Source organism: Erinaceus europaeus, chromosome 4 (assembly GCF_950295315.1).
Source record: "Erinaceus europaeus chromosome 4, mEriEur2.1, whole genome shotgun sequence".
Classification (NCBI taxonomy): domain Eukaryota; kingdom Metazoa; phylum Chordata; class Mammalia; order Eulipotyphla; family Erinaceidae; genus Erinaceus; species Erinaceus europaeus.
The window spans coordinates 53,455,615-53,480,618 of record NC_080165.1 but is presented as its reverse complement, the minus strand read 5'-3'; the positions used below and the strand labels follow the sequence as shown (position 1 = coordinate 53,480,618).

The 25,004-nt window shown below is 43.6% G+C and overlaps 1 protein-coding gene across 1 annotated transcript; it reads left to right on the top strand.

The window, feature by feature from the left end:
- Nucleotides 1-393: 393 nt before the first annotated feature.
- Nucleotides 394-20,220, top strand: TRIM26 (tripartite motif containing 26). The gene is made up of 8 exons (XM_007532287.3): nucleotides 394-490; nucleotides 7,520-8,008; nucleotides 8,163-8,258; nucleotides 9,687-9,917; nucleotides 14,439-14,461; nucleotides 14,955-15,070; nucleotides 15,645-15,677; nucleotides 16,154-20,220. The coding sequence occupies exons 2-8, from the start codon at nucleotides 7,571-7,573 to the stop codon at nucleotides 16,834-16,836; spliced, it is 1,620 nt and encodes a 539-aa protein (XP_007532349.1). The 5' UTR covers nucleotides 394-490; nucleotides 7,520-7,570; the 3' UTR covers nucleotides 16,837-20,220.
- The last annotated feature ends 4,784 nt before the right edge of the window (nucleotides 20,221-25,004 follow it).

Sequence of the window (25,004 nt, the reverse complement as noted above, 5' to 3'; positions counted from 1 at the left end):
CAGACCTCTGGGGGTGAGGGGAAGTGAGAAAGATAGGGAGTTGGGGACGGGGGGGGGGGGGGGGGCTGGTATCCTATTAATAGAATCTTAGAAAGATGTTTCTTTGGGCCTCAGGACTCTGCCCGCTTCCAACCCGCACAGCGCTAACAAGCACTACCAGCTTCACTCCCGCCGCGGCTCCCGCGCAGCCTTCTGCTTAGCTTTATTTCATTTTCCTTTCCCCCCCCCCACTTGAGTTGCCGCCTCCGAATTTACCCAGTGATTAGTGATGTAAAGGAGTCTAAAGTTTCTTATTGGAAGGTGGAGCCGCGCAGGAGCCAATCCAGAAGCTGATCTGGCAGAAATCTCGGAGCAGGATTCTGAAGAGCCAGAGATTAGCCGGTGGGGGGCGCGCTAGAGCATCGGTGCTCGTGAAGCTCGCGACCCGGAACTGGCCGCCCGGGGACAGGAGCTACCACAACCGGGGGAGTGCGGCCCCTGCTCGGGACCGGTGAGTAGCGGGCGCCCCATGAAAGATGCAAAAAAGCCGCAGTCGCGCACGCACCCCGCACCGCGCCCTCCCGCCCGGAGCGCTAAATGGGGCTTCCGGGCCCGGAACCGAACGGGGTCACCTGGCGTTCTCGTTGCTCCAAGCTGGTTAAGTTCTTTAGTCTTCCCTGCTGGCCTAATGCTTCCTGCTTGCTTGACTCTCCGTTTGCCTTTTCCCAGATGAATATCCTTGCTTCCCCTTGTCTGTCTCAAACTCGGGCACCCGTCCGTTGTTGTCTCCACAGCCAGAAGTAAGTGGGTCTGTCTGGCTGCTTGCAACCGAATAGTAGGCCGACCGACTTCAAGCCCAAAGTCATTTTGGGGTGGGGGGAAACGTGTGTGTGTGTGTGTTTAGAATAAGCCTGTTTAACCACAGTATTGAATAGTTGGTGCTGTACATTCACCACTTTGTTCAGTCAGTCCTTTAAACATTAACATTTTCCCCTGCTGATTTTCTCATAACCATTATGCTATGTAGCCCTGCCCTGAATTTATTTTTGTGTGGGATGTGGGAGACGTACATTCCAGACTTTGACACTATTTGTGTATGCTTCAAAAGAGGAGAGAGGGCAGGGGTAGATATCATAATGGTTATGCAAAGAAATTCTCATGCCTGAGGCTCCAGTGTCTCAGGTTCAATCCCCTGCACACCATAAGCCAGAGCTGAGCAGTGTTCTGGTAAAAAAAAAAAAAAAGGCTTGTTATGGATGTCACATTAGTGTCAGAACCCTGCCTGAGCCTCTAGTTTAATAACTGTTAACTGATATGATGTCCCCGAGTTTAATGGAATCAGCTTTTTAAAAAAATTGTTATGAAGACTTTGTTACAAGACTGTAAGATTATAATGTATAGTTCCACACCACACCCACAACTGAAGTTCTGTATCTCTATCCTCCCACCTCCTAAAGATAACCACTATAGTTCTCATAAGTCTTATAGTTTGCTTGCTTCTGTTTTGTTTGATTTTCTTTTTTTTGAGCAAGCTTATGTAAATCAGATTTCTAGATTCCACATGAATGAATATGTTTTTCATCTCTTTTTTTTAATTTTTAAAGAATATTTTTAGGGGTCGGGCGGTGGTGTATGTGGTAGAGCACACATGTTGCTATGTGCAAAGACCCGGGCCCCCGGTCCTCACCTGTAGGGGATTTAAATTGCTATGGACATTTTCAAACCTATGCAAACGTAGAGAAACTATCATAAACCACTTAAACAATTATAAACATCATATATATATAACCAGAGCAGTTATCAGCTTTGGCTTATGTTGGTGTGGGGTATTGAACCTGTGACTTTAGAGCTAAAGGCATGGGAGTCTTTTTGCATAACCGTTAAGCTGTCTATCCCCACCTGAAGCTTTTTAGTTTCATGTAATCTCATTTATTTACTCTTGTTTTCATTTCTCATGCCCAAGGTGTTGAGTCTCCAAATACATCTTTTTTTTTTTTTTAAAAAAAATTATCTTTATTTATTTATTATATAGAGACAGCCAGAAATTGAGAGGGAAGGGGGAGATAGTGTGGGAGAGAGACAGAGAGACACCTACAGCCCTGCTTCACCACTTGTGAAACTTTCCCCCTGCAGGTGGGGAACAGGGGCTTGAACCTGGGTCCTTGTGCACTATAAGGTGTGTGCTCAACCAGGTGTGCCACCACCTAGCCCTTCCAAATACATCTTTGATGTGAAGGTCCTGCAAAGTTTCACCAACATTTTCTTCTATACATTTTATAGTTTCTGATCTAATATCTAGATCTTTAATCCATTTTGATTTGACCTTGGTGTATGGTGCTAGGTCCAGTTTCACTTTTCCACATGTGGCTGGCTACCCAGTTTTCCCAGCACCAACTGTTGAAGAGACATTCTTTACCTCACTGAATGGTTTTTTTTACCTCTTTGTCATATATTAGGTGGTGGTATATGTGTGGGTTTATTTTGGGCATTTGATTCTACTCTATCCAAGTGTCCATTTTTTATTCCAGTATCGTGCTGTTTTTATTACCTTTGTAGTATAAACTAAAATTGGGGAGTGAGATGCCTCCATATTTTTCCTTTTTTCTCAGAAGTACTTTGGCAATTTGTGGCCTTTTTTGGCTACACAAATTTTTGGACAAGTTGTTCAATTATCTTGAAAAATGCCATTGGAATTTTGATAGAGATTGCATTGAAATTGCAGATTGCTTTTGGTAGAATGGCCATTTTAATAATAAAATAGGATTTCCCCCCTTTATTAGAGGATTAATGTTTTACATTTGACAGTATAAAACACAATAGTTTGCATATGCATAACAGTTCTCAGTTTTCCACATAACAATACAATCCCCACTAGGTCCTCTGTTATCCTTTTCCTGGACCTGTACTCTCCCTCTCACCCACCCCAGAATCTTTTACTTTGATGCAATACACCAACTACAGTTCAGGTTCTGCTTAGTGTTTTCTCTTCTGATCTTGTTTTTCAACTTCTGCCTGTGAATGAGATCATCCCATATTCATCCTTCTGTTTCTGACTTATTTCACTTAACATGATTTCTTCAAGATCCATCCAAGATTGGCTGAAAACAGTGATACCACCATTTTTAATAGCTGAGTATTATTCCATTATGTATATATAACACAACTTGCTCAGCCATTCATCTGTTGTTGGACACCTGGGTTGTTTCCAGGTTTTGGCTATTACAAATTGTGCTGCTATGAACATACATCTTTTTGGATGGGTGTGTTTGGTTCCTTAGGATATATCCCCAGGAGAGGAATTGTAGGATCATAGGGAAGGTCCACTTCTAGCCTTCTGAGAATTCTTCATACTGCTGTCCATAAGGGTTGGACCAATTTGCCTTCCCATCAGCAATGCAGGAGGGTTCCTTTTTCCCCACAATTTCTCCAGCATTTATTGTTACTGTATTTCTTTTTTTATTAATTAATTAATTAATAAAATGGAAACACTGACAAAAACCATAGGATAAGGGGTACAATTCCCACCACCAGAACTCTGTATCCCATCCCCTCCCCTGATAGCTTTCCTATTCTTTAATCCCATGGGAGTATGACCCAGGGTCATTATGGAGTGCAGAAGGTGGAAGGTCTGGCTTCTGTTATTGCTTCCCTGCTGAACGTGGGCATTGCCAGGTCGAGCCATACTCCCAGCTGTTACTATATTTCTGATGTATGACATTCCCACAGCAATGAAGTGGTACCTCATTGTTGTCTTTATTTGCATTTCTCAGACAATCACTGACTTGGAGCATTTTTTCACATGTCTGTTGGGCTTTTGCATCTCTTCTGTGGTGAATATTCTGTTCATATCCTCTCCCTACTTTAACCTTTTGTCTGATGTATGACTTACAAAGATCTTCTCCCATTCTGTGAGGGGTCTCTGTGTTTAGGTGGTGGTTTTTGTTTTCCTTGCAATTGGATTTGTATTCCTGAAGATGTCCATAAAACTTAAAAAGAAAAGGGTTCTGCCAATATTTTTCTCTAAGTATTTGATAGTTTCTGGTCTAACATCCAAGGCCCTGATCCATTTAAAGTTTACTTTTATCTCTGGTGAAATGTAGTGGTTCAGTTTCACTCTGCACATTTCAACCTAATTTCCCCAACACTATTTGTTGAAGAGACTCTCTTTTTTCTCTATTTAATAGTCTGGGCACCCTTGTCAAAAATTAGATGACTGGGGGCCAGGAGGTTGTGCGGCAGGTTAAGCACACATGGTGTGAAGCACAAGGACCCTAGTATCCCTGTTGGAGCCCCTGGCTCACCACCTGCCAGGGGGTGGTGGTGGTGGTGGTGGTGGTGGTGGTATTGCTTCATGGGTGTTGAAGCAGGTCTGCAGGTGTCCATCTATCTTTCTTTCTTTCTTAAATTATTTATTTATTATTGGATAGAGATAGAGAGAAATTGAGAGAGGAGGAGGAGATAGAGAGGGAGAGAGACAAAAAGACACTTGCAGCCTTGCTTCAACCACTCAAAAGCTTTCCCTCTGCAGGTGGGGACCAGGGGCTTGAACCTGGGTCCTTGTGCACTGTAATGTGAGTGCTTAACCAGGTGCATCACTGCCTGCCCCCCACTATCTATCTTTCTCTCCTCCGTTTTGCCTTTCTCTCCTCTCTCGATTTTTCTGACCTATCTAACAACAACAATAATAACAACACTGATAAACAACAAGGGCAACAAAAGGGAAATAATAGCCTCTACAAGCAGTGGATTCATAATGCAGGCCCCGAACCCCAGTGATAACCCTGGAGGGGGGAAAAATTAGATTACCATAGGTGTGGCGTCATTACAACTCTGAAAGTCACACCTAAATTTCTTGGAGCTTCCAGTTGAAGTTTGTTGTCAGCAGTATAATCACCGTTACATCGTACACTACTCTATAAAGCACATGTACCTCTCGTATGCAATGTATTAGAGTCTCAAGAAGTAATTCCTGTCTTGCTTTTCCTTTGGAACTTACTGCCTCTGTGTGTGTGTGTTATTTCTAGTTCATTCACATCACTACGGTAAATAAGTTCAAGGTCACTGAACTCTGTTGCAGTGTACTGACTGTGTAATAGTAATAGTTTAGATTTACCTGTGATTCCAAATGCTCCATTCCAGCCTAGTGTTAGTTGTGCATCCTGTCTGCTGTCTCGTCCCAACAGAGGCTCTAGCTGTCTCCCATGGATCTTTACAGAGCAAATTCCTCAGCCCTTAGCCCATGAAGCATGTGTCACTGTCGTTGATTTTTCCTCCGTTGCTGCCACTTTACCTTTCCTCTCTTTCTTTCTTTGTGCTTTGAAGACTCACTGGATTTGGGAAGCAAATTTTAGATTCTTGTAGATTTTCCTCTGTGTCACAAGTAGGCTCTGCACTTTCAACACACTAATAAAAATATTATGCAGCTATTTCATGGGTGGATAAATTCAGACTCAGAGCACTTGAATGAGTTTGCTGTTGCCATACAGCATTTTGGGCAGGAAGCAACTGTTGCTAGGTATGTAGAGGTTCCTAACCTCAGGCAATGGGCCAGAACTACAAAGATAAAACAGGACTGAACTCCTCTGTGGTCAGCTACCATGCTCCCGTTGAGGGCTGAACCCTCATCAAGATGTTACAGTCACAGTCACCTGAGGATGCCTCCTACTGATTTCCGTCATGAGCCCAGCTAGAACAGCTCACCCTTGTTATTCTTGGAATAACCAGGCCAACTACAAGAAGCAGTCTCAACTGGAGTGAATTCAGTATGTCTAGGTCGTGTTGTCAGCAGGTTGAGTGGAGGTGGATCTTTCTTTTCTTTTACGTGTGTTTTTTGTATTTTACTTATTTATTTTTTACCAGAGCATTGATCAGCTCTGGCTTATGGTGGTGCAAGGGATTGAACCTGGGACTTGAATCTCAGGCATGAGAGTCATATATATATATACTTTTTTGTGATTTTTTAATTATAATTGTTTATATTTATTTATTTATTTTCCCTTTTGTTGCCCTTGTTGTTTTATTGTTGTAGTTATTATTGTTATTGATGTTGTCATTGTTAGATAGGACAGAGAGAAATGGAGAGAGGAGGGGAAAACAGAGAGGGGGAGAGAAAGACAGACACCTGCAGAGCTGCTTCACTGCTTGTGAAACTACCCCCCTTCAGGTGGGGAGCCGGAGGCTCGAACTGGGATCCTTACTCCAATCCTTCCACTTTGAGCCACCTGCATTTAACCCACTGTGCTACCGCCTGACTCCCCTGTAAATATTTTTTAAATTTATTGGATAGAGACGGCCAGAAATTGAGAGGGAAGGGGGGGAGGTGGAGAGAGAGAGAGAGGGAGGGAGAAAGAAGGAGGGAGAGGGAGAGACCTGCAGCCCTGCTTCTACTACTTGCAAAGCTTTCCCCCTGCAGGTGGAGACTGGGGGCTTGAACTCAGGTCCTTGCACACTGTAACATGTGCACTTAACCAGGGGAGCCACCACCCAGCCCCTATCTTTATTTATTTATTGGCTAGAGACAACCAGAAACTGAGGGGCAAGGGGAAATAGAGAGGGTCAGAGACACCTGCAATACTGCTTCACCACTCGCAAATCTTCTCTCCTGTAGGTGGGGACTAGGGGCTTGACCCCAGGTCCTTGAGCATTTTAACGTGTGCACTCAACCAGGTTGCTACCACTCAACCCTGAGGTAGATCTTTCTAGGGAAAGCTAGCCAAGTTGAATCTGCAACCCAGCTCAGGGAAACTTCTATAAAGGGGGACATTAGGACTCAGATGCTTGGTGTTTCTTGAGTCTTGATAAAAAGTACTTCAGGGTTCTTTGTCTTTGAAAAGACAAGGAGAAGCACATACAAGGAGTCTCTTTATTTTGTCAGGACTCCCCCCACCCCCATGAAAAATACACAGTTCGTACACAGCATTACTGAGGGAGCACTGTGTAACTAGTGTGTGCTGTAGATTGGTCATAAGTATTCCAGCGAATAATTATTGATGTCTTGTTCTTTTTTCTTAATGTTATTTATTTATTATTGAATAGAAACAGATAGAAATTGAGAGAAGAGGGGAAGATAGAGAGGGAAAGAGACAAAAAGACACCTGTAGCCCTGCTTCATCACTCGACAAGCTTTCCCCCTGCATTTGGGTACCAGGGGCTTGAACCTGGGTCCTTGTGCACTGTGATGTGAGTGCTTAACCAGATGCACCACCACGTGGCCCCTTGATGTCTTTTTCTATCATAACTGGTATGTCTGAGCAGTTTCCTAGCAGATAGAAGGAAAGGGTCTGGGAAAAAGTTTCCCAGCAACATTACGTGGACTCTGTTTCTCATTCTACTAAAGCACCTTCTCAGGGCCTCAGTTTCCTCCTCAGTGAGGTGCAAGAGTTAGACTAGGTGACTGGTAAGATCACTTGCTGTGATATTGTGTGAGCCATTTAAATAGTTGTAAGAGTTGACTGATCAGTGGCTGGAGTTGACGGCCTATGTGAGACTACCACCTCTGCCCCTGCTTGTGCCTGCTCTTAACTCCATGTTTCATCTTCAGGGAGGAGAAGATCCTGCCAGTGAACAGAGACTTTTCTGAGCTAAAGACACCATGGCCACATCAGCCCCGCTGCGGAGCCTGGAGGAGGAGGTGACCTGCTCTATCTGCCTTGACTACCTGCGGGACCCTGTGACTATAGACTGTGGCCATGTCTTTTGCCGTAGCTGTACCACTGACGTCCGCCCCATCTCAGGGGGGCGCCCTGTTTGTCCCCTCTGCAAGAAGGCTTTTAAGAAGGAGAATATCCGACCTGTGTGGCAGCTGGCCAGCCTGGTAGAGAACATTGAGCGGCTAAAGGTGGACAAGGGTAGGCAGCCAGGAAACGTGAGCCGAGAACAGCAGGACACCAGGTTGTGTGAACGGCACCAGGAAAAGCTGCACTACTACTGCGAGGACGATGGGAAGCTGCTGTGTGTGATATGCCGGGAATCTCGGGAACACAGGCTGCACACGGCCATCCTGGTGGAGAAGGCCGCCCAGCCCCACAGGGTAACCCCTCTACCTCTGTAGATTCCCTGCTACCCCACTGGGGGTGCTTTGTTGTACCCCTCTGAAGTTTCTTGCTGGACAAAGAGCTAGGCAGAGTCTTCCTTCCTGTCCTAATTCAGAGTGTGCGTCTTTCCCACTGTTTGTCTTTCTGCAGGAAAAAATCCTGAACCACCTGAGTATCCTAAGAAGAGACAGAGACAAAATCCAGGGTTTTCAGGTGAAGGGAGAAGCCGATATCATGGCTGTGCTGGTAAGTGAGGCTGTTGTGAGAAATCCCCGAGGAAGTGGATCATGTGGAGCAGGGAGGCCTGAGAAGTAGAGAGGCAGCTTGGAGGCAAGCTGAGCTCACCCAGGAATGAACACTGACCTGGCAGACAAGAGACCTGGGTTTTAGCCCAAGTATTTCCACCCTGTGGGGCTTTTTTCGCCTGATAAGTATAAAACCTAGGTGCTAGCTAAGGCTTCTCCTTCTCTCTGGCAGTTGTAGGGCCATGTTTGGACATTGTTGCCAGAGGATAGGGTACTGCTGAGTAAGGTCTGGCTTCATCCTTCCTTTTTTTTAAAAAAAAATTAATTTAGTCATTGGGTAGAATCAGGGAGAAATCAAGAGGGACAGGGGAGATAGAGAGGGAGAGAAAAAGAGAGATATCTGCAATACTGTTTCACCACTCAAGAAGTGTTCCCCTGCAGGTGAGGACTGGGGGCTTGAACCCAGGTTTTTGGGCACTGAAATATGTATGCTCAACCAGGTGCATCACCTCATTCTTCCTTTAAAGACGGTGAGAGAGACATGATGGGTTTTGAAGGAGGGAGATGGATGCAGAATAGGCCTTGAGGTGAGGGCACAGAAGACAGCACCAGCTGAGATGGCACTGTGTCAAGTGAAGGTGCTGACTCAGCAGTTAGAAACCATGACTCAGCAGTTAGAAAATAAACAGCATATTGTGGTCCAGGAGGTGGTGCAGTGGCTAAGGAACTAGGCTTTCAAGCATGAGATCCTGGGTTCAGTCCCCAACAGCACATGTACCAGAGTGATGTCTGGCTCTTTCTTTCTCTCCTCTTATCTTTCTCATTAATAAAAGAAAAGCAAAGAAAAGAAAGAAACAAATAGCACACTATGTGCTGATCAGGGATGAGTCAAGAGGGGGGAATATTGGTGAAACTTGAATTCTCCATGGGGCAAGTTGATGATGAAACGTGGATATTTGGAGGATTTGGAGTCATGCTCAGCAGTGAGTGATTAGATCCTGAAAAAGGGCAAGAGTAAAGCATTAAAGCAGGGGAGCATCAAGAAGCACCCCCAGACCCTTAGTGTGGGTAGACACTGATGAAACCCCAACCTAAATGACTGAGCAGACTTGGGTGAAATTAATCAAGGAAAACTTCCTAGGAGATGTGGCAGAGATTGGTATCCAGAGAACAGAGTGTGCTGGTTCATAGAGTTCTTCAAAGATCTCCACAGCATACTGAATTGCCTGGCACTGGCCAGTCATGCAGTCAGAGTTTTAATTGAAAGGCAGCCGAGGAAAGCAAACTGATTGACTTAGTGGATCTACTTTGAGCCTGAATGTTAGGGAATTCATAAATGGAGGTAAGTTAAGGAGAAGACCCCGCCTTGTGCACCTCTAACATGATTCCAGGGGGACTCACTTCCCTCTTCCCTCTCCTACCCTTGCAGAAGAAGCTTCAGGAGCAGAGGCAGAGTATTGTGGCTGAGTTTGAGCAGGGCCATCAGTTCCTGAGGGAGCGTGAGCAGCACCTGCTGGACGAGCTGGAGAAGCTGGAGCAGGAGCTCACGGAGGGCAGGGAAAAGTACAAGACCAAAGGTGTTGGGGAGCTGGACCGGCTGGCACACATCATCTCTGAGCTGGAGGGCAAGGCCCAGCAGCCGGCCACAGAACTGTTGCAGGTAAGAGACCTTCCCCAGACAGGGAGATCCTGCTGCGGGTCCTGGGCCTGGAGAATCACCTCCTCTCAAACATGGGGGTGAAAATCCTTACCTGTTCCCACTTATTCCAGCAATCACATGGGTAGAGAAAACTGACAAAGTGTGGCTTCCAAAAGTAAACTTTCTACTAAAAAAAATGTTTTAAAATGATCTGGAAGGTGGCACAATGGGTAAAGTGTTGGACTCTCAAGCATGAGGTCTTGAGTTTGATCCCTGGCATCACATGTGCCAGAGTGATTCTCTGGCTCCCTCTCTGTCTTCTTCTCCCCTCTTTCTGTGTCATGTTATTAAGTAAATAAAATATTTTAAAGTTTTTATATTACTGTAGAAATGGTAGGGGACATCATCAATACTTTACTATTCTGCAACTTTATCACTACTATCACTGTTAGAATAAATCACTGGCAGACATTTGTCCAGTGGAAGCTTTATGTGGTTCTGGAGATGAGGAAGCCTGTAGTGGTTACTGACTGAGAAAGTGGCTTCTGTCAAGGACCCCAAGGGTCTGGAGGAGATGGGCCACCCAGATGGGTGAGGTCTTCTCTCGTTCTAGGGGCATGGGGGGGGGGGGTGAAGAGCAGAGTGTCTTTGGAATAATTGGGGGAGGTGGCCTTTATACTTAGAGAGGAAAGTTTTAGACTGGAGTATAGGATGCCAAGTTGAGATAATATCACAGCTTTTTCTGAGAGCTTCCCAGATAAATGAATGATACTTGCCTGAATTAAGTGTGGTTCAGAATGATTGGAAGGACCCTATTTGATCTTCCTGCCTTTGTGGGCTAGGAGAAGGCTTACATGATAGTCCTCAGTCTCCACTTGGCATGATTTGGAGTAGCTGGGCCTGTCTGCAGTGAAACCACTCACGGTCTCCTCCAGGAACTGGTTATCTCCAGCCAGTGGTAGGGCTACAGCGATAACCCTGGAGCCAATAAAATAAAATAAAATAAAATAAAATAAAATAAAATAAAATAAAATAAAATAAAATAAATAAACCAGGGGCCATGATCCAAAAATATATAGAGAAATACAGATAAGAAGGAGAAACAGGAGGACAAAAGATATAAAATAGAACTTTTGCCAAATATAATAAAGGAAATCAGTGTCTCTGAAGTGGGAATAGCAGGACTTTACTAAGGAGGAAGGAAGTTAGGGAATAGGAGAGGATAAAGAGATACCCACACCCTCCTTGGTTCAGCCCTGGATGGGTCAGGATACAGATTGCTCCTCTTTCTTTCCCATTGTTGGCTCCATTCTTGAGTGTTTTTTTTTTTCTTTCCTTGATGCCCCAGGTATGGCCCATGCAAAGGTATGACTGTGGTTCATACCCCAGCCTCTGCTCTGCTCAGATTGCCCCAAGAGTGTCAGGGGTGGAAGGACCTCTAGGAGTCTTGGACAGGATGATTCTCTCCGAGGCCTATGTGTAGCTGCAGGTTGATTAGGACTCCTGCATTGTCCCTTTTCTGTCCTTTGGGAGAAAGATTTCTTCATTGGTCTCTGGGTCCCTTCCTCTCTGATCTGCTTACGTTTTTTTTTTTTTTTTAATATTTATTTATTTCCTTTTTGTTGCCCTTGTTTTTATTGTTGTTGTAGTTATTATTGTTGTTGATGTCGTTGTTGGATAGGACAGAGAGAAGAGAGAGGAGGAGAGAAAGATAGACACCTGCAGACCTGCTTCACCGCCTGGAAACAACTCCCCTGCAGGTGGGGAGCCAGGGGCTTGAACTGGGAACCTTACGCCAGTCCTTGAACTTTGCGCCACATGCACTTAACCTGCTGCGCCTGACTCCCGGTCTGCTTACTGTCTTAACCCTTACACATCCCTTAATCTCTCCCTTCCTAGTGTTCTAACAACTTCCATGTTGCAGGATATGCTCTCATGGACCCCCTAGCCCCTCCTCCTTCCATTGCCCATTTATTTACCCTTTTACACGAGGTGTTAGCAGACTTGTTGACATAGGCTGTCTCGAATTTGCTACCCCATTCTCTGAAGCTGACTTGAATTTAACTTGTTTTGAGGGGCAGATTAGGAGGATTTACCAGAAACTCACAACTGGTCTCTGGGCAGTCACATCATAGTGGAATGGGGTATAATTTCTGATTTCTTTGATGATTTTTCCTGGAACAGAGCCCAACACTTTTCCTGAGTTTCTGAAACCAGCAACTATTTCTTTCTCAGACCTTTCTCTTTTGAAGAGGTCTATCTGCCCCCCCCCCCCCCAGTCCTTTTCACTCTCCTCTTTTTTTTTTCTTATAACATGGATCCCATAATAGAATAATATAATGTATTTGTTATGTTGATTGTTTGCTATCTCCTTTCCTAGATGGTCAGCTCTTAACAAGAATAGGAATTTGTGTCTCTTTTTAAGCTATCCTATCCCAGGTTTCTAGAGCAGTTCAAGGTCATAAGAAACAGTGAATGTTGTGGGATAAGTAAAACAAAAAATTAGCAGACTTTTATGTAGGCTTGAGACTCATGAAAGGGAAATAACTAACATTTCACAAGCACTCCCTTCTGGTTCCATTCTCCTGTTACATAGCTGACACCACCATCTTCCCACCTGCTCAAACCTTGGTCTGTCCTTGATTGTCCTTAACCTGTGTGCCAGCGGAGTCAGTCTCACACATGCCTGGAATATGCAACTTCTGTGTCTCTACTGCCACAACACTAGCTCACCTGGTCCATATATCAGCCTACAGACTGGGTCACTATGCTCATGTTGTCTTCTTTCATTCATCTATATGGCATAGCCAAGTGCTGTATCAAACTCATGTATAGGGGTTTATAGAAAATGGAAGTTAGGGAGTCAGGCTGTAGCGCAGCGGGTTAAGTGCACGTGGCACAAAGTGCAAGGACCAGTGTAAGGATCCTGGTTGAAACCCCTGGCTCCCCACCTGTAAGGTAGTTGCTTCACAAGCAGTGAAGCAGGTCTGCAGGTGTCTGTCTTTCTCTCCCCCTCTCTGTCTTTCCCTCCTCTCTCCATTTCTCTTTGTCCTATCCAACAACGATGACATTAATAACCACAACAATAATAACTACAACAATAAAACAACAAGGGCAATAAAGGGGAATAAATAAATATTAAAAAACAGAAAATGGAAGTTAGTTTCTCAGTAGCATTTCAATGATGAAAGATGTTTAGTTTTCAGGGCTGTTGTCCTTGAGATCCTCCAGAGAGCTGGGTTCCTGCCATCTGGCTGTTCTACTAACTTTAAAGAATGTGTCCTCAGCTGTATAGCCAGAGTTGGGCTCACCCACCAGTATATGCAAAATCCAGCTGGAAAAAAAGAAGGTGTGGAAGCAGCATCTCTATTAAATAAAACAAAACAGAAAAGCCAAACAGATATCCTGACACTAAATTGTAATTATTGCTTTCTTTCACACCCCATTGCCTGGAGTTTAGGTACATGACCTGGGAAATATATTCTTGTTGGTTGGCCATTTCCCACCTATTAACTCTAGGGGTTCTATTATAAGAGAAAAGGAAGGGAAGAAGGAAGGGAGGAAGGGAAAGGAAGGGGAGGGGAGGGAGGGGGGAGGGGGAGGGAGAGGCTTGAATCCACACCATTCCCACCACCAGAGTTCTGAATCTTTACTCTCCCCACTGCAATTCACCACAGTTCCCCTAAAGTTGTAGACATGTGCCAACCATCTTCTCTACAACTCTCTCTCCAAATTTATACATAGTTGCCCCTTCTTTTTCTGATTCAATCTTCTCTTCCCCTCTAAGCCACTCATAACATCATCGCTACCTCCATATATCCCTCTCCTTTTCCTTCTCTCTGGGTGCTGCTGGAACTGGAATGCAGAGTCCTCTTATCTTCATCCTATCACTTCTCCTCAGCTGGGAGTATGGATCAAGATTGTTTATGGGGAGCAGAAGGTAGGAGTTCTGGCTTCTATAGCTGCTTTTCCACTGAGCATGGGCGTTGACAGGTCGATCCATACCCCCAGCCTGTTTCTGTCTTTCCCTAGGGAACCAGAGCTCTGGAGATGTGAGGGTCCAGGACACATTGGTGAGGTCCTCTGTCCAGAGAAGTTGGGGTGGAGTCTTGGTAGCATCTGTAGCTTGGTGTCTGGAAGGTGGCATGACCTAAGTTGAGACAAGATGGTTAATGTACAGGAACCAAAAAGTAGGATTAGAGCAGATGAGATTAGGGATTTTAGGGTAGAAGAAAGCTAGGAGAACCATTTTAGACATGTTCCTGGGGGGCCTATTATTTTTCTTCTTAGGATCTAGAATGTACCAGCCAACATATTCTTTAAATCTTAGCCCAAGTGTCATCTCCTCAGAATTTGGCTCTATCATAATTTTTTCTCTGTCACTGTGATTGTTTTGTTTTGCCCAGTGCTTTCACTGGAATGTCAGCTCCATGCGGGAGGCACTGCATTTGTTCATTGATGCATCCCCATCTGTAATACGATGCTGGTACCTATGATGGAAGTCTTCTTAGATTCATATTGATGCTTGTGTTTCCCTTGCAGGATACCAGAGATTTCGTGAACAGGTAAAAGAATTTCCTTTCCATAGTGTGCCTTATTCTTTGATGTCTGTGTCCTCACCCCTTGCTCTTGACCATGATTTATTTGGATTAATAGGGAACAATATGATGTCAGAGGTACCAGGGTCCCATTGCTTATCCTGATGATCTTAATAATTGTCCCATCCTTGTTGAGAAACAAGAACACACCTTGTGAGAACTGGAGGTTTGTTCGCTATTGGAATAAATTCTCTCTGTAATCTCAACTCCTTGGCTTAATATCCTTTTCTGAGAAAGGGTAAGATAGGAATGTGACTTCATAGGCAAAAACAATGACTGTTGAGTCTGCTGCTGGTCAAAAGTCCCACTTCAGCCTTGGGCAGTTCATTTAGTATCTTTGAACCTGTTTTCCTCCCTCTTCACTGAGATGGTCATTTCTTTCCTACCCACTTCATAGTATTACAGAGATTGAGAGAAATGCAAGAACTTAGCATTTTAACATCTGTTGTTATCTTCTCAGGTACCAACGGAAGAAGTTCTGGATTGGGAAACCCATTGCTCGAGTAGTAAAAAAAAGAACATGTGAACTCACAGATAAACTTCAGTCTCTGCAACGAGGCCTGAGAGAATTCCAAGGTAAGGAGTGGGGATAGCATCAGGGTGAGAATTAGGAGCTGAGAAAGACTACAGGGCTATGAGGTAGTGCAGTGGGTTAAGCACACATGGTGTGAAGCGCAAAGACTGTTGTAAGGATCCTAGTTCGAGACCTTGCCTCCCTACCTGCAGGGGGCAGGGGTCGCTTCACAAGCTATCTCTGTCCTATCCAACAACAACAGCAGCAGCAATAACAACAATGACAATAATGACAACTAGGGCAACAAGGGCAACAAAAATGGGAAAAATGGCCTCCAGGCACTGAGCCCCAGTGAGAACCCTGAAGGCAATAAATAAATAAATAAATAAAAGAAAAGAAAAGAAAAAGAAAAAACAAAACAAAACAAAACAAAACAAAACAAAAAAGAGATAGACTCCTTACTGTCACAGTCTCTGACCCCTCTGAGGGCTTCCTGGTTATTATCTTTTTTTTTTTTTCTCTTGAGGTTTCAGGAATGAAACCTGGGTAAAAAATTTAAAACTGTCCAACTAAGAAGTGAACCCTTAAGTTTCCTGGCCCTGAGGGTCATTGCTGTCCTTTATTTTTTATTCCCAGGGAAGCTGCTCAGAGACTTGGAGTATAAGATAGGTGAGTGTCTTATATTAAACAAAATCACTATATATATTGTTTCCCTCATTTACTTCAAATGAAAAATATTCTCCCACTAACTGCCCTCTGTATGACTCCAAGAGTCTTTTCTCTCTGCAACAGTGAGAATTTCCCAGCTACTCAAGTCCCTGTCTTGCATATTTTGACCTTTCTTTGCCCTGTGTTTGGTTATTCTATTCTGATAAGGTCTGTCACTAGTTCTTTCTCTGTGACTAAGTTTCTTCTCATCTGCCTGACCATGTGACTCCTGTATTCAGAGCCAACTAACTACAGCATTGCGGGGCCAAAGGCCACCTATGTTCCAGACCCCGGTGCTGTGCTTGCGTTTGATCCCATGGTCATGTGCTCATTGTACCACTCACAGCCCTTGGTTTGTGTAGTGTGGCATCTCTCCTGTGGACACTATGGTCACTGGCCCAACAATGATACTGTTACTTCTTCCTCTGTCCCCACAGTGAGTGTCACACTGGACCCACAGTCGGCCAGTGGGTACCTGCAGCTGTCGGAGGACTGGAAGTGTGTCACCTACAGTAGCCTGTATCACAGTACTTACCTGCACCCCCAGCAGTTTGACTGTGAGCCAGGGGTGCTGGGCAGTAAAGGCTTCACCTGGGGCAAGGTCTACTGGGAAGTAGAGGTGGAGAGGGAAGGGTGGTCTGAGAGTGAAGATGAGGGGGGTGAGGAGGAAGAAGGGGAAGAGGAAGAAGAAGAAGAGGAGCCTGGCTATGGGGACAGATATGATGATTGGGAAACAGATGATGAGGAGGAGTCCTTAGGAGATGAAGAAGAAGCAGAGGAGGAAGAAGAGGAGGAAGTTCTAGAAAGCTGCATGGTGGGGGTGGCCAGAGACTCGATGAAGAGGAAGGGAGACCTCTCGCTGCGACCAGAAGATGGGGTGTGGGCACTGCGCCTCTCCTCTGCGGGCATCTGGGCCAACACCAGCCCCGAGGCTGAGCTCTTCCCAGCACTGCGGCCCCGGAGAGTGGGCATTGCCCTGGATTACGAAGGAGGCACCGTGACTTTCACTAATGCGGAGTCCCAGGAACTCATCTACACCTTCACCACCACCTTCACCCGCCGCCTGGTCCCCTTCCTGTGGCTCAAGTGGCCGGGGACACGCCTCCTGCTGAAACCCTGAGCCTTGTTCCTGTCCCCTACATACTGATGTCCCACTTCTAGAATTTTAGTACTTTGTGATGGGGCCAAGAGACACCTTGCCAGAGCACCTCCCACAGGGGAGAGAAGAGACCCCACATCTACTGCCACCATTTCCCTGTGACTAGCTCCTTTGAGGCCTTGCTCAGTGCTGTTGCTCCACCCATGCTGCTGTAGTCAGGTTCTTCTGCCTCCTGTGTACTTCCTGTGTAAACTTCTGACCCTGGAGTCTATGAGGGCTCCTTCCTTTCAGACCACTGCCTTTGACTCAGCCCAGCTCTGTCTTTATTGAAGAAGAGGCATGACAGCATTTTCTTTCACAGTATTAAACCCAGATGTTCTTGGGATAGACCCCGAGATCCTTACCCTAGCCATTTTGCTATTCTCAAATCACAGAGTTCTCCTTTTACCCAAAATCACTCTGCTGCCTACCTTCCTTGGCACTTAAACGGACTTACTCCCACCCTAACTCACAGTTAAATATCAAGAAGGTGCTGAAAATGAACTGAATGAAAATATGCTGAGACTTTCCAAGCAATTTAAGTCTCCTGGAGTGCCAGTGAAAATCATCGATGAGATCTGGAGTGGAATCCACCCTTCTCTGAAGCCAGTGAGGTTTCCCTGAGTAGGAGGTGGGACTTCTGGGGCCCTCTGTGATCTTAGAGGAAGGCCCTGGGTGCACATAGCTTTGGGGATAACTGACCAGAGATGAATAAATTATCTCCATAAGTTGGTCCTTATGAGGAGGGTCCAGAATATTTTGCTCCTGATCACTTGATTTGAAAATATAAGGGAAAGTATGCAGTCAAACAGGTGTTCCCCTGCTTGGAATTCTCTGATCAGTTGCTCACAGATGATGCGACTTCTGAAACTGACCCTACTCTGCATGAGTTTCATTTTCATAAGACAGAGCAATGTGGGAAGTAGAGAGGAAGGAAGCAAGCAACTGATTCTTCATGAACAGAGGGATTACATCCTGCACATCGGTCTGACCCAAGCCCCAGCCTGTGTCCAGGCTCCCCTAGTTCCGCCAGTTGAATGAAAGCTCTTGCTCAAGCCACGTTGCCTCTCAGCGTTCCTCATTCCAGGCACTCTGCCAGTCCTTGCTTATCCAATTTTTACTCTTCTGCTCTAATTGACTGTTCCCTGCTCTGTGGATCTCTATTGTTTCAAAAGTTGCACTCTGTATCACATGCTGCCTGAATCATCTCTCTGTTTTTGTAAGCTCCTTGAGGGCTAGCACCCTGTCTTCTACTTGCATTCTCTGTGACACCAGGTTTGAAGCTGGTGCTCATTAAAAGCTTGTTGAATGAACAGCTTGGAGATTTAGATAATTTGTTATAATTCACATTCACTAGGCCTCAGTCATAGTTACAAAGATGTTACAATAATAATAGCTCAGTGTTTTTCTTCTGTACCCCTGTGGGTCCTTTAGGACTTTGCTTCCTGTCCTGTTTGTAGAAGCGCTATCCTTTTTAGAAGAGCCTTTCATGGGCTTTAGAGCAGCTAACACCAAGGCTCCACCTTGTGCTTAGTCTTTCAGTGGTAACTGTGCGCTGAGATCCATGTCGGTGGAGAATGTAATGATGGTGAGTGGCATCCAGCACAGCCCGCCCTGAATCCTTTGAATATAAACAGTGCTCTAAAGGAAATAGAACCCACAGGCTTTTGTTTTGTTTTTATCATCTCTGGAGTTTCACAGCTCCATGCATTTTCAGAAAAGAAAAGCAAGACCGGGTGGGGTGGGAAGAAACTATAGCACGGAGCTTTGACTACTCAAACCTGGGTCAGGCACACGGCAAAGCAGACCACTGTTCAAGTGAGTTCTTTTGCCAGCACCAAAAGCTATTTATACTTATGTGTTACACTGATTACTTTGTCTTTTCTTCCCCCACTTCCCCCCCCTTCATTTTCTACAGTCTTATCTTCCCTAGGTGTCACCATCATCGGTTAGTCTTTAGTTGCTACTGTCAGTTTTGTCATCTTGATGCATTGATCTGAACCCTGATGTTTGACCTGCAATAGTTCGACCCATGCCTATGCACAGCCTTATGGTTCTACCTTTAGCATCATACTGGAAATCCCAAAAAAAGAATAGTTCTTCTGTGTCTTCTTCCCATTTAAATCCTCCTTTGCATTTGTTACTTTTTTTTTCATTAGTGGTGGAGACAGCAAACCAACATTTGGGTATACTAGTGGATGAGTATGGGAAAATGGGATACTTTGGAGCTGGGCTCTGGGACTGAGGAACTGGATTATGACACATATGATTAAGAAGGAGAAAAGAGAGAATGTAGTTAAAGCCTCACTTGTACTATTTATGCTAACTCCAAAGTCCTTGCCTGCCAGGATGGTAAGATGGTAATTGTTCAAGTTGTCTTCTCAGGGTATGTAAAGAGAATGGAATGGTGAGAGCTTTCAGGGGCTTGATTTGTGAAATTACATATGATGTCTGCTTTAACTCATGAAGTTGTTTGAAGAATAGAGATTGGCGTTTCCTAGAGAATCTTTCTGAAAGAGTCAGGGCGTTTTGAATAAAAACAAAGTGATAATCTGATAGTAATAAATTTGTATCTTGATATTTATATTTCTTTGCTTTTATTCATTTACTTAGGAACTCCAGTGTACTTTGTTCCTGATTTAAGATGGATGTGTCTGTTTTTTAGTTAGAATTATTAGGTATGTTAAATTAAATATTTATGTATAATTTTGTAGCTTATGCTTTAAAAGATAGGAACACTCAATTCCTAGTCTATTAAACATTTTCATTATAAACGTATGTTGAATTATACCAAATGCTTTTCTACTTGTATTGAAGTAAGTGTATTTTTCTCTTTAACCTACTAATGAATGACATTGATGATTTTTTTTATGTTAAACCAATTTGCATTCTAGGGGTAAATTCTATCATTTAATTTTTTTGCTCAATTATGTTTATTTTTATTTAAGATTTATATATACGTATTCATAAATAAAACTGACTTAAAGATTTTCCTTCTCTACATCAGTTTTTCATATCAAGTTTATGTTGGGCTATAAAATGATTTGGGTGGATAGGGAGGTAACCCAGTGGTAGAGTGTAGGACTTATTTGCATGCGAACCTGGCATTGCATAAGTTAAATCTCTGTGCGTATTCTCTCCTTTTCATTAGATAAATTAATATATCTTAAAAAAAAATAGTTGGGTAGGGCACTTGCCTTGCTATATGCCATGGCCCAAGTTCTATATACTTTTGGCACCATGCAATCAGGAGGAAGCCCTGGTGTTTTCTTTTAAAGAGATGATGTAATTGTACCCTAACTTCCTGTATATTGGTGATAGAATTTTGACTATGGTGATTAAAAAAAAAATGCAAGGCATTCTCAATTCTTCTTGTATATGATTTTTTCACCTCCCTCCATAGTATATCTTGAATTCATTAGAAAATAAGCCCGGGAGCCAGGCGGTAGCACAGCGGGTTAAGTGCAGGTGGTGCAAAGTACAAGGACCGGCATAAGGATTCCGGTTCAAGCCTCCAGCTCACCTGCAGGGGAGTCGCTTCACAGGCGGTAAAGCAGGTCTGCAGGTGTCTATCTTTTTCTCCCCCTCTGTCTTCCCCTCCTCTCTCCATTTCTCTCTGTCCTATCCAACAACCATGACATCAACAACAACAACAATAATAACTACAACAACAATGAAAAACAACTAGGGCAACAAAAGGGAAAAAAAATAAATAATGGAATTAAAAAAAAAAAAAGAAAGAAAGTCCAAAGTTTTATCTACTGTGGACCTCCCAGACTACTCTCTCTCCACCTCTATCATTCCTTTCCCTCTTGACTTCTAGCTATCTAAAAATAAATAAATATAAAATAAAAAAAAGAAAATAAGTCCAAAAATACATCCAATTTTTTTGTTTTGTGGTTTTCTTATTTTTGCAAGATGAAAAAGTTCTGAAGATCTGCGTTAGGGCAGGAGTAGATAGCATAATGGTTATGCAAAGTAACTCTCATGCCAAAGGCTCCAAAGTCCCAGGTTCAGTCGCCTGAACCACCGCAAACCAGCTGAGCTGTGCTCTGGTTTAAAAAAAAAAAAAAATATATATATGCTTTACAACAATGTAAGTATGCTTCACACTTGGGGCGGCTGGGTGGTGGCACATTCAGTGGGTTCACACCCGCCTGGGGAAGCTTCATGATTCATGGAGCAGTGCTACAGGTGTCTCTCCTCTCACTCTTCTCTGTCTCTCTGTCTTACTCTTTATTAAATATATTTATGGCTTTTGGGGGCAATGAAATTGTGCAGATACCAAGCCTCAGCTATAATCCTGGTATTAAAAAAATAAAAAATAAAGTGTGATTTGGTAAATTTCATGTTACATGGTATTTTTGCTACAATAAAAAAACTTTAGGGGGAGTTCTGTGGTATCGCAGTGGGTTAAGCACAGGTGGCGCAAAGCACGAGGACCGTGTAAGCCCCTGGCTCCCCACCTGCAGGGGAGTCGATTCATAGGCGGTGAAGCAGGTCTGCAGGTGTCTTTCTCTCCTCCACTCTGTCTTCCCCTCCTTTCTCAATTTCTTTCTGTCCTATCCAACAACAATGACATCAGTAATAATTACTACAACAATAAAACAACAAGGGCAAAAAAAGGGAATAAATAAATGAATTAAAAAAACAACAAAAATTTTAGGGCAGTAGCACACCCAGTTGAGCACACACATTACCATGCTTAAGGATCCAGGTTCAAACCCCTGCTCCCCACCTGCAGTGGAGAAGCTTCACTAGGAGTGAAGTAGGTCTGTAGGTGTCTGTCTCTTTCTCTTTCCCTGTCTGCAGCTCCCATCTTGATTTCTCTCTGTCCTATCAAATAAAATAGAAAAAAAAAAAAAAAGGACTAAATGATTGCCGGGAATAGTGGATTTGTAGTGCTGGTACTGAGTCCCGTGATAAACCATGGTGACAATAAAACAACAATAAAACAAACACCTTAAAGATAAATAAATAAAGCCTTTCTATTCAGGGATGCTGGTGAGAGTGTTAGACTATCTCTGGAACCAAGCAAGTGACCTATATTTAGCTTCATCGTTTATAGCTTGATCCACATAGCTCATCATACACTCCATATTTTAGTCTTGTTATTTTAAAATAAATCGTCAAATTTACCGCCAGTTTGTGATTTACCTTTTTGTTTTCTTAGTAATCAGAAATTCTTGCGCTTGGGAGATAGCTTAGCATATCAAAGCTCATAACTTGCATGACTGAGGGCCACATTTGACTCCCAGAGCCACTTTATAAAAAAGCTGAGCAGCTTTTTTTGACCTCTCTGATAAAAAGTAAATAAAAAAAAAAAAATACTAGTTAGAACTCTCATAAAAATAAATTTAAAGTATATCACTAGTTAGAAGTTCTCAACTTTTATTTTTTATTTTATTTATTTTTTTTACTGTGGAGGAGAAACGTGTTTTTAATAACACACTGCACTTTCTGTGATCTAAGTCCGTCCACGTTTTAATGGAGATAGTTAGGAAGATAGTGTGAGCTCTCCCTGGGGGAAGGAGCATGTCATAAGAAGTTTCTTAGGGGGCTGGGTGGTAGCGCAGTGGGTTAACCGCATATGGCGCAAAGCTCAAGGACCAGCACAAGGATCCTGGTTCAAGCCCCGCCCCCACCTGAGGGGGATCGCTTACAAGCGATGAAGCAGGTCTGCAGGTGTCTGTCTTTTTCTCCTTCTCTATCTTCCCATCCTCTCTCGATTTCTCTCTGTCCTATCCAACAATGACAGCAATAACAACAACAACAATAATAACAACGATAAACAACAAGGGCAACAAAAGGGAAAAAATAGCCTCTAGGAGCAGTGGATTCATAGTGCAGGCACCAAGCCCCAGCAATAACCCTGAAGACCAAAAAAAAGAAGTTTCAGTTCCCACATTTATTAAGTTATCCTTCCAAGTGTAGGTACAGAGATGTCCACTGTGCAGACCTTATAGAGTTCATTAGTCTTGGCTGAACCAAGAAGTGCCAGGAGGGGAGCAAGAGATCAAAGGAGCCCCTGGGTTGGTGGGGTGGGGTGGGGACAAGATGGAGTCTCCTGAGGAGTTTAGACTTTTTTTCCAGGAAGGCGGGCTTACAACTAATGGTATGGCCAGTTTACATTTTATTTTATTATTTTATTTTATTGTGCCTGAATGATGAATCCACTGTTCCTGTGGCCACTCTTTCTTTCCCTCCCTCTCTTTCTTTCTTCCTTTTTCTCTTTATTTGATAGGACAGAGAGAAATTGTGAGAGGAGGGGAAGCTAGAGAGAGAGAGAGAGACAGACACCTGCAGACCTGCTTCACCTCTTGTTAAGTGTCCCCCTTGCAGGTAAGGAGTAGATACTTGAACCCAGGTCCTTGTGCATGGTAATGTGTGTGCCTGCCCCCCAACCATTCATATTTTCTTTCATTTTAATTTTATTAGTATTTAATAATGATCGACAAGATTGTGGGATAAAAGGGTTACAATTCCATACAGTTCCCACCACAAGAGTTCCATATATCCTCCCCTCCAATGGAGGGGTCCCTAGTTTTTATCCCTCTGGGAGTGTTGTAGAGCCAGATGTTGTAGTGCACGGGCCGCAGAGAAGAGAGAGAGAGAGGGTCCAGAGCGAAGAGGAAACACAAATCTTCATTCACGCTGGCACCTCAGAGTTGGGTGTTAGAGAAGCAGGTTGGGCCACGTGGAGGTAGAGAAAATGGCCACCTCACGCAGTAACCTTTCCTGCGTCTGAACACCAGAGTGGAGCGCCGGCAAAAGCAGAAGTTCTCAATTTTTAAAAAAACTTTTATTTTTTAATATTTTTATTATTGTTGGATAGAGACAGAAATTGAGAAGGAAGGTAGTTAGGGAAATAGATACATGCAGCCTTGCTTCACTACTTGTGAAGCTTTCCCTCTGCAGGTAGGGGACCAGGGGCTTGAACCTGGGTCCTTGCACACTGTAATGTGAGTGCTTAACCAGGTGCACCACTGCCTGGCCCAGAAGTTCTCACTTTTCTTTTTTTCTTTTTTTCTTTTTTGCCTCCAGGGTTATTGCTGGGGCTCAGTGCCTGCACTATGAATCCACTGCTCCTGGAGGCCATTTTTTTCTCATTTTGTGTCCCTTGTTTTTGTCATTATTATTGTTATTGTTGTCATTGATGTTGTTGTTGGATAGGACAGAGAGAAATCGAGAGAGGAGGGGAGACAGGTAGAGAAAGACACCTGCAGACCTGCTTCACCGCTTGTGAAGTGACCCCCTGAAGTTGGGAAGCTGGGGGCTTGAACCGGGATCCTTAACGCTTGTTGTTGCGCTTTGAGCCGTGTGCACTTAACCTGCTGCACTACTGCCCAACCCCCAAGTTCTCAACTTTTATAAATAGAATTTACCGATCTATATCTTTGCAACGAATGCATTTTTTACTGATGAAATCCTTATCCCAAGGACATGAAAATGTTCTTTTAAAATTATACAGCTTCTGGTTAAGTGCACATGGCATAAAGCGCAAGGACAGCGTAAAGATCCCGGTTGGAGCCCCCGGCTCCCCACCTGCAGGGGAGTCACTTCATAGGCGGTGAAGCAGGTCTGCAGGTGTCTATCTTTGTCTCCCCCTTCTGTCTTCTCCATCTCTCTCCATTTCTCTCTGTCCTATCCAACAATGATGACATTAATAACAATAATAACTACAACAATAAAACAAGGGCAACAAAAGGGAATAAATAAATTTTGAAAAGTTATACAGCTTCTCCTTCAATTATAAGATGTATTTATTACTGAGACAGATAGAAACTAGAGCATAACGTAGGTATATATGGTGCCAGGAATTGAACTTAGGACCTTAATGCTAATGCTGAACACTTACCTAACTGCTTTCCTTCAAATTTTGATTTAAAAAGTATATTTATTGCCTTCGGGGTTATCACTGGGGCTTGGTGTCAGCCCTACGAATCCACTGTTCCTGGTGGCCATTTTTTTTCAAAAAAATTTTTAAAATAACTTTCTTTATTAATGTTTTTATGTCTTTATTATGTTTTTAAATAACTATGTCTTTATTATGTTTTTAAATAACTTTGTCTTTATTATGTTTTTAAATAACTTTCTTTATTTTTAAATAACTTTCTTTATTAGTGATTCAGTAATGATTGATAAGACTG

Excerpts from the sequence above, each read along its gene's own strand:
- TRIM26 (XM_007532287.3), top strand. The coding sequence starts at position 7,571 with ATGGCCACATCAGCCCCGCTGCGGAGCCTGGAGGAGGAGGTGACCTGC. Across the intron at positions 14,462-14,954 it reads ACCAGAGATTTCGTGAACAG|GTACCAACGGAAGAAGTTCT; the intron begins GTAAAAGAATTT and ends TTATCTTCTCAG. Across the intron at positions 15,071-15,644 it reads AGGCCTGAGAGAATTCCAAG|GGAAGCTGCTCAGAGACTTG; the intron begins GTAAGGAGTGGG and ends TTTTATTCCCAG.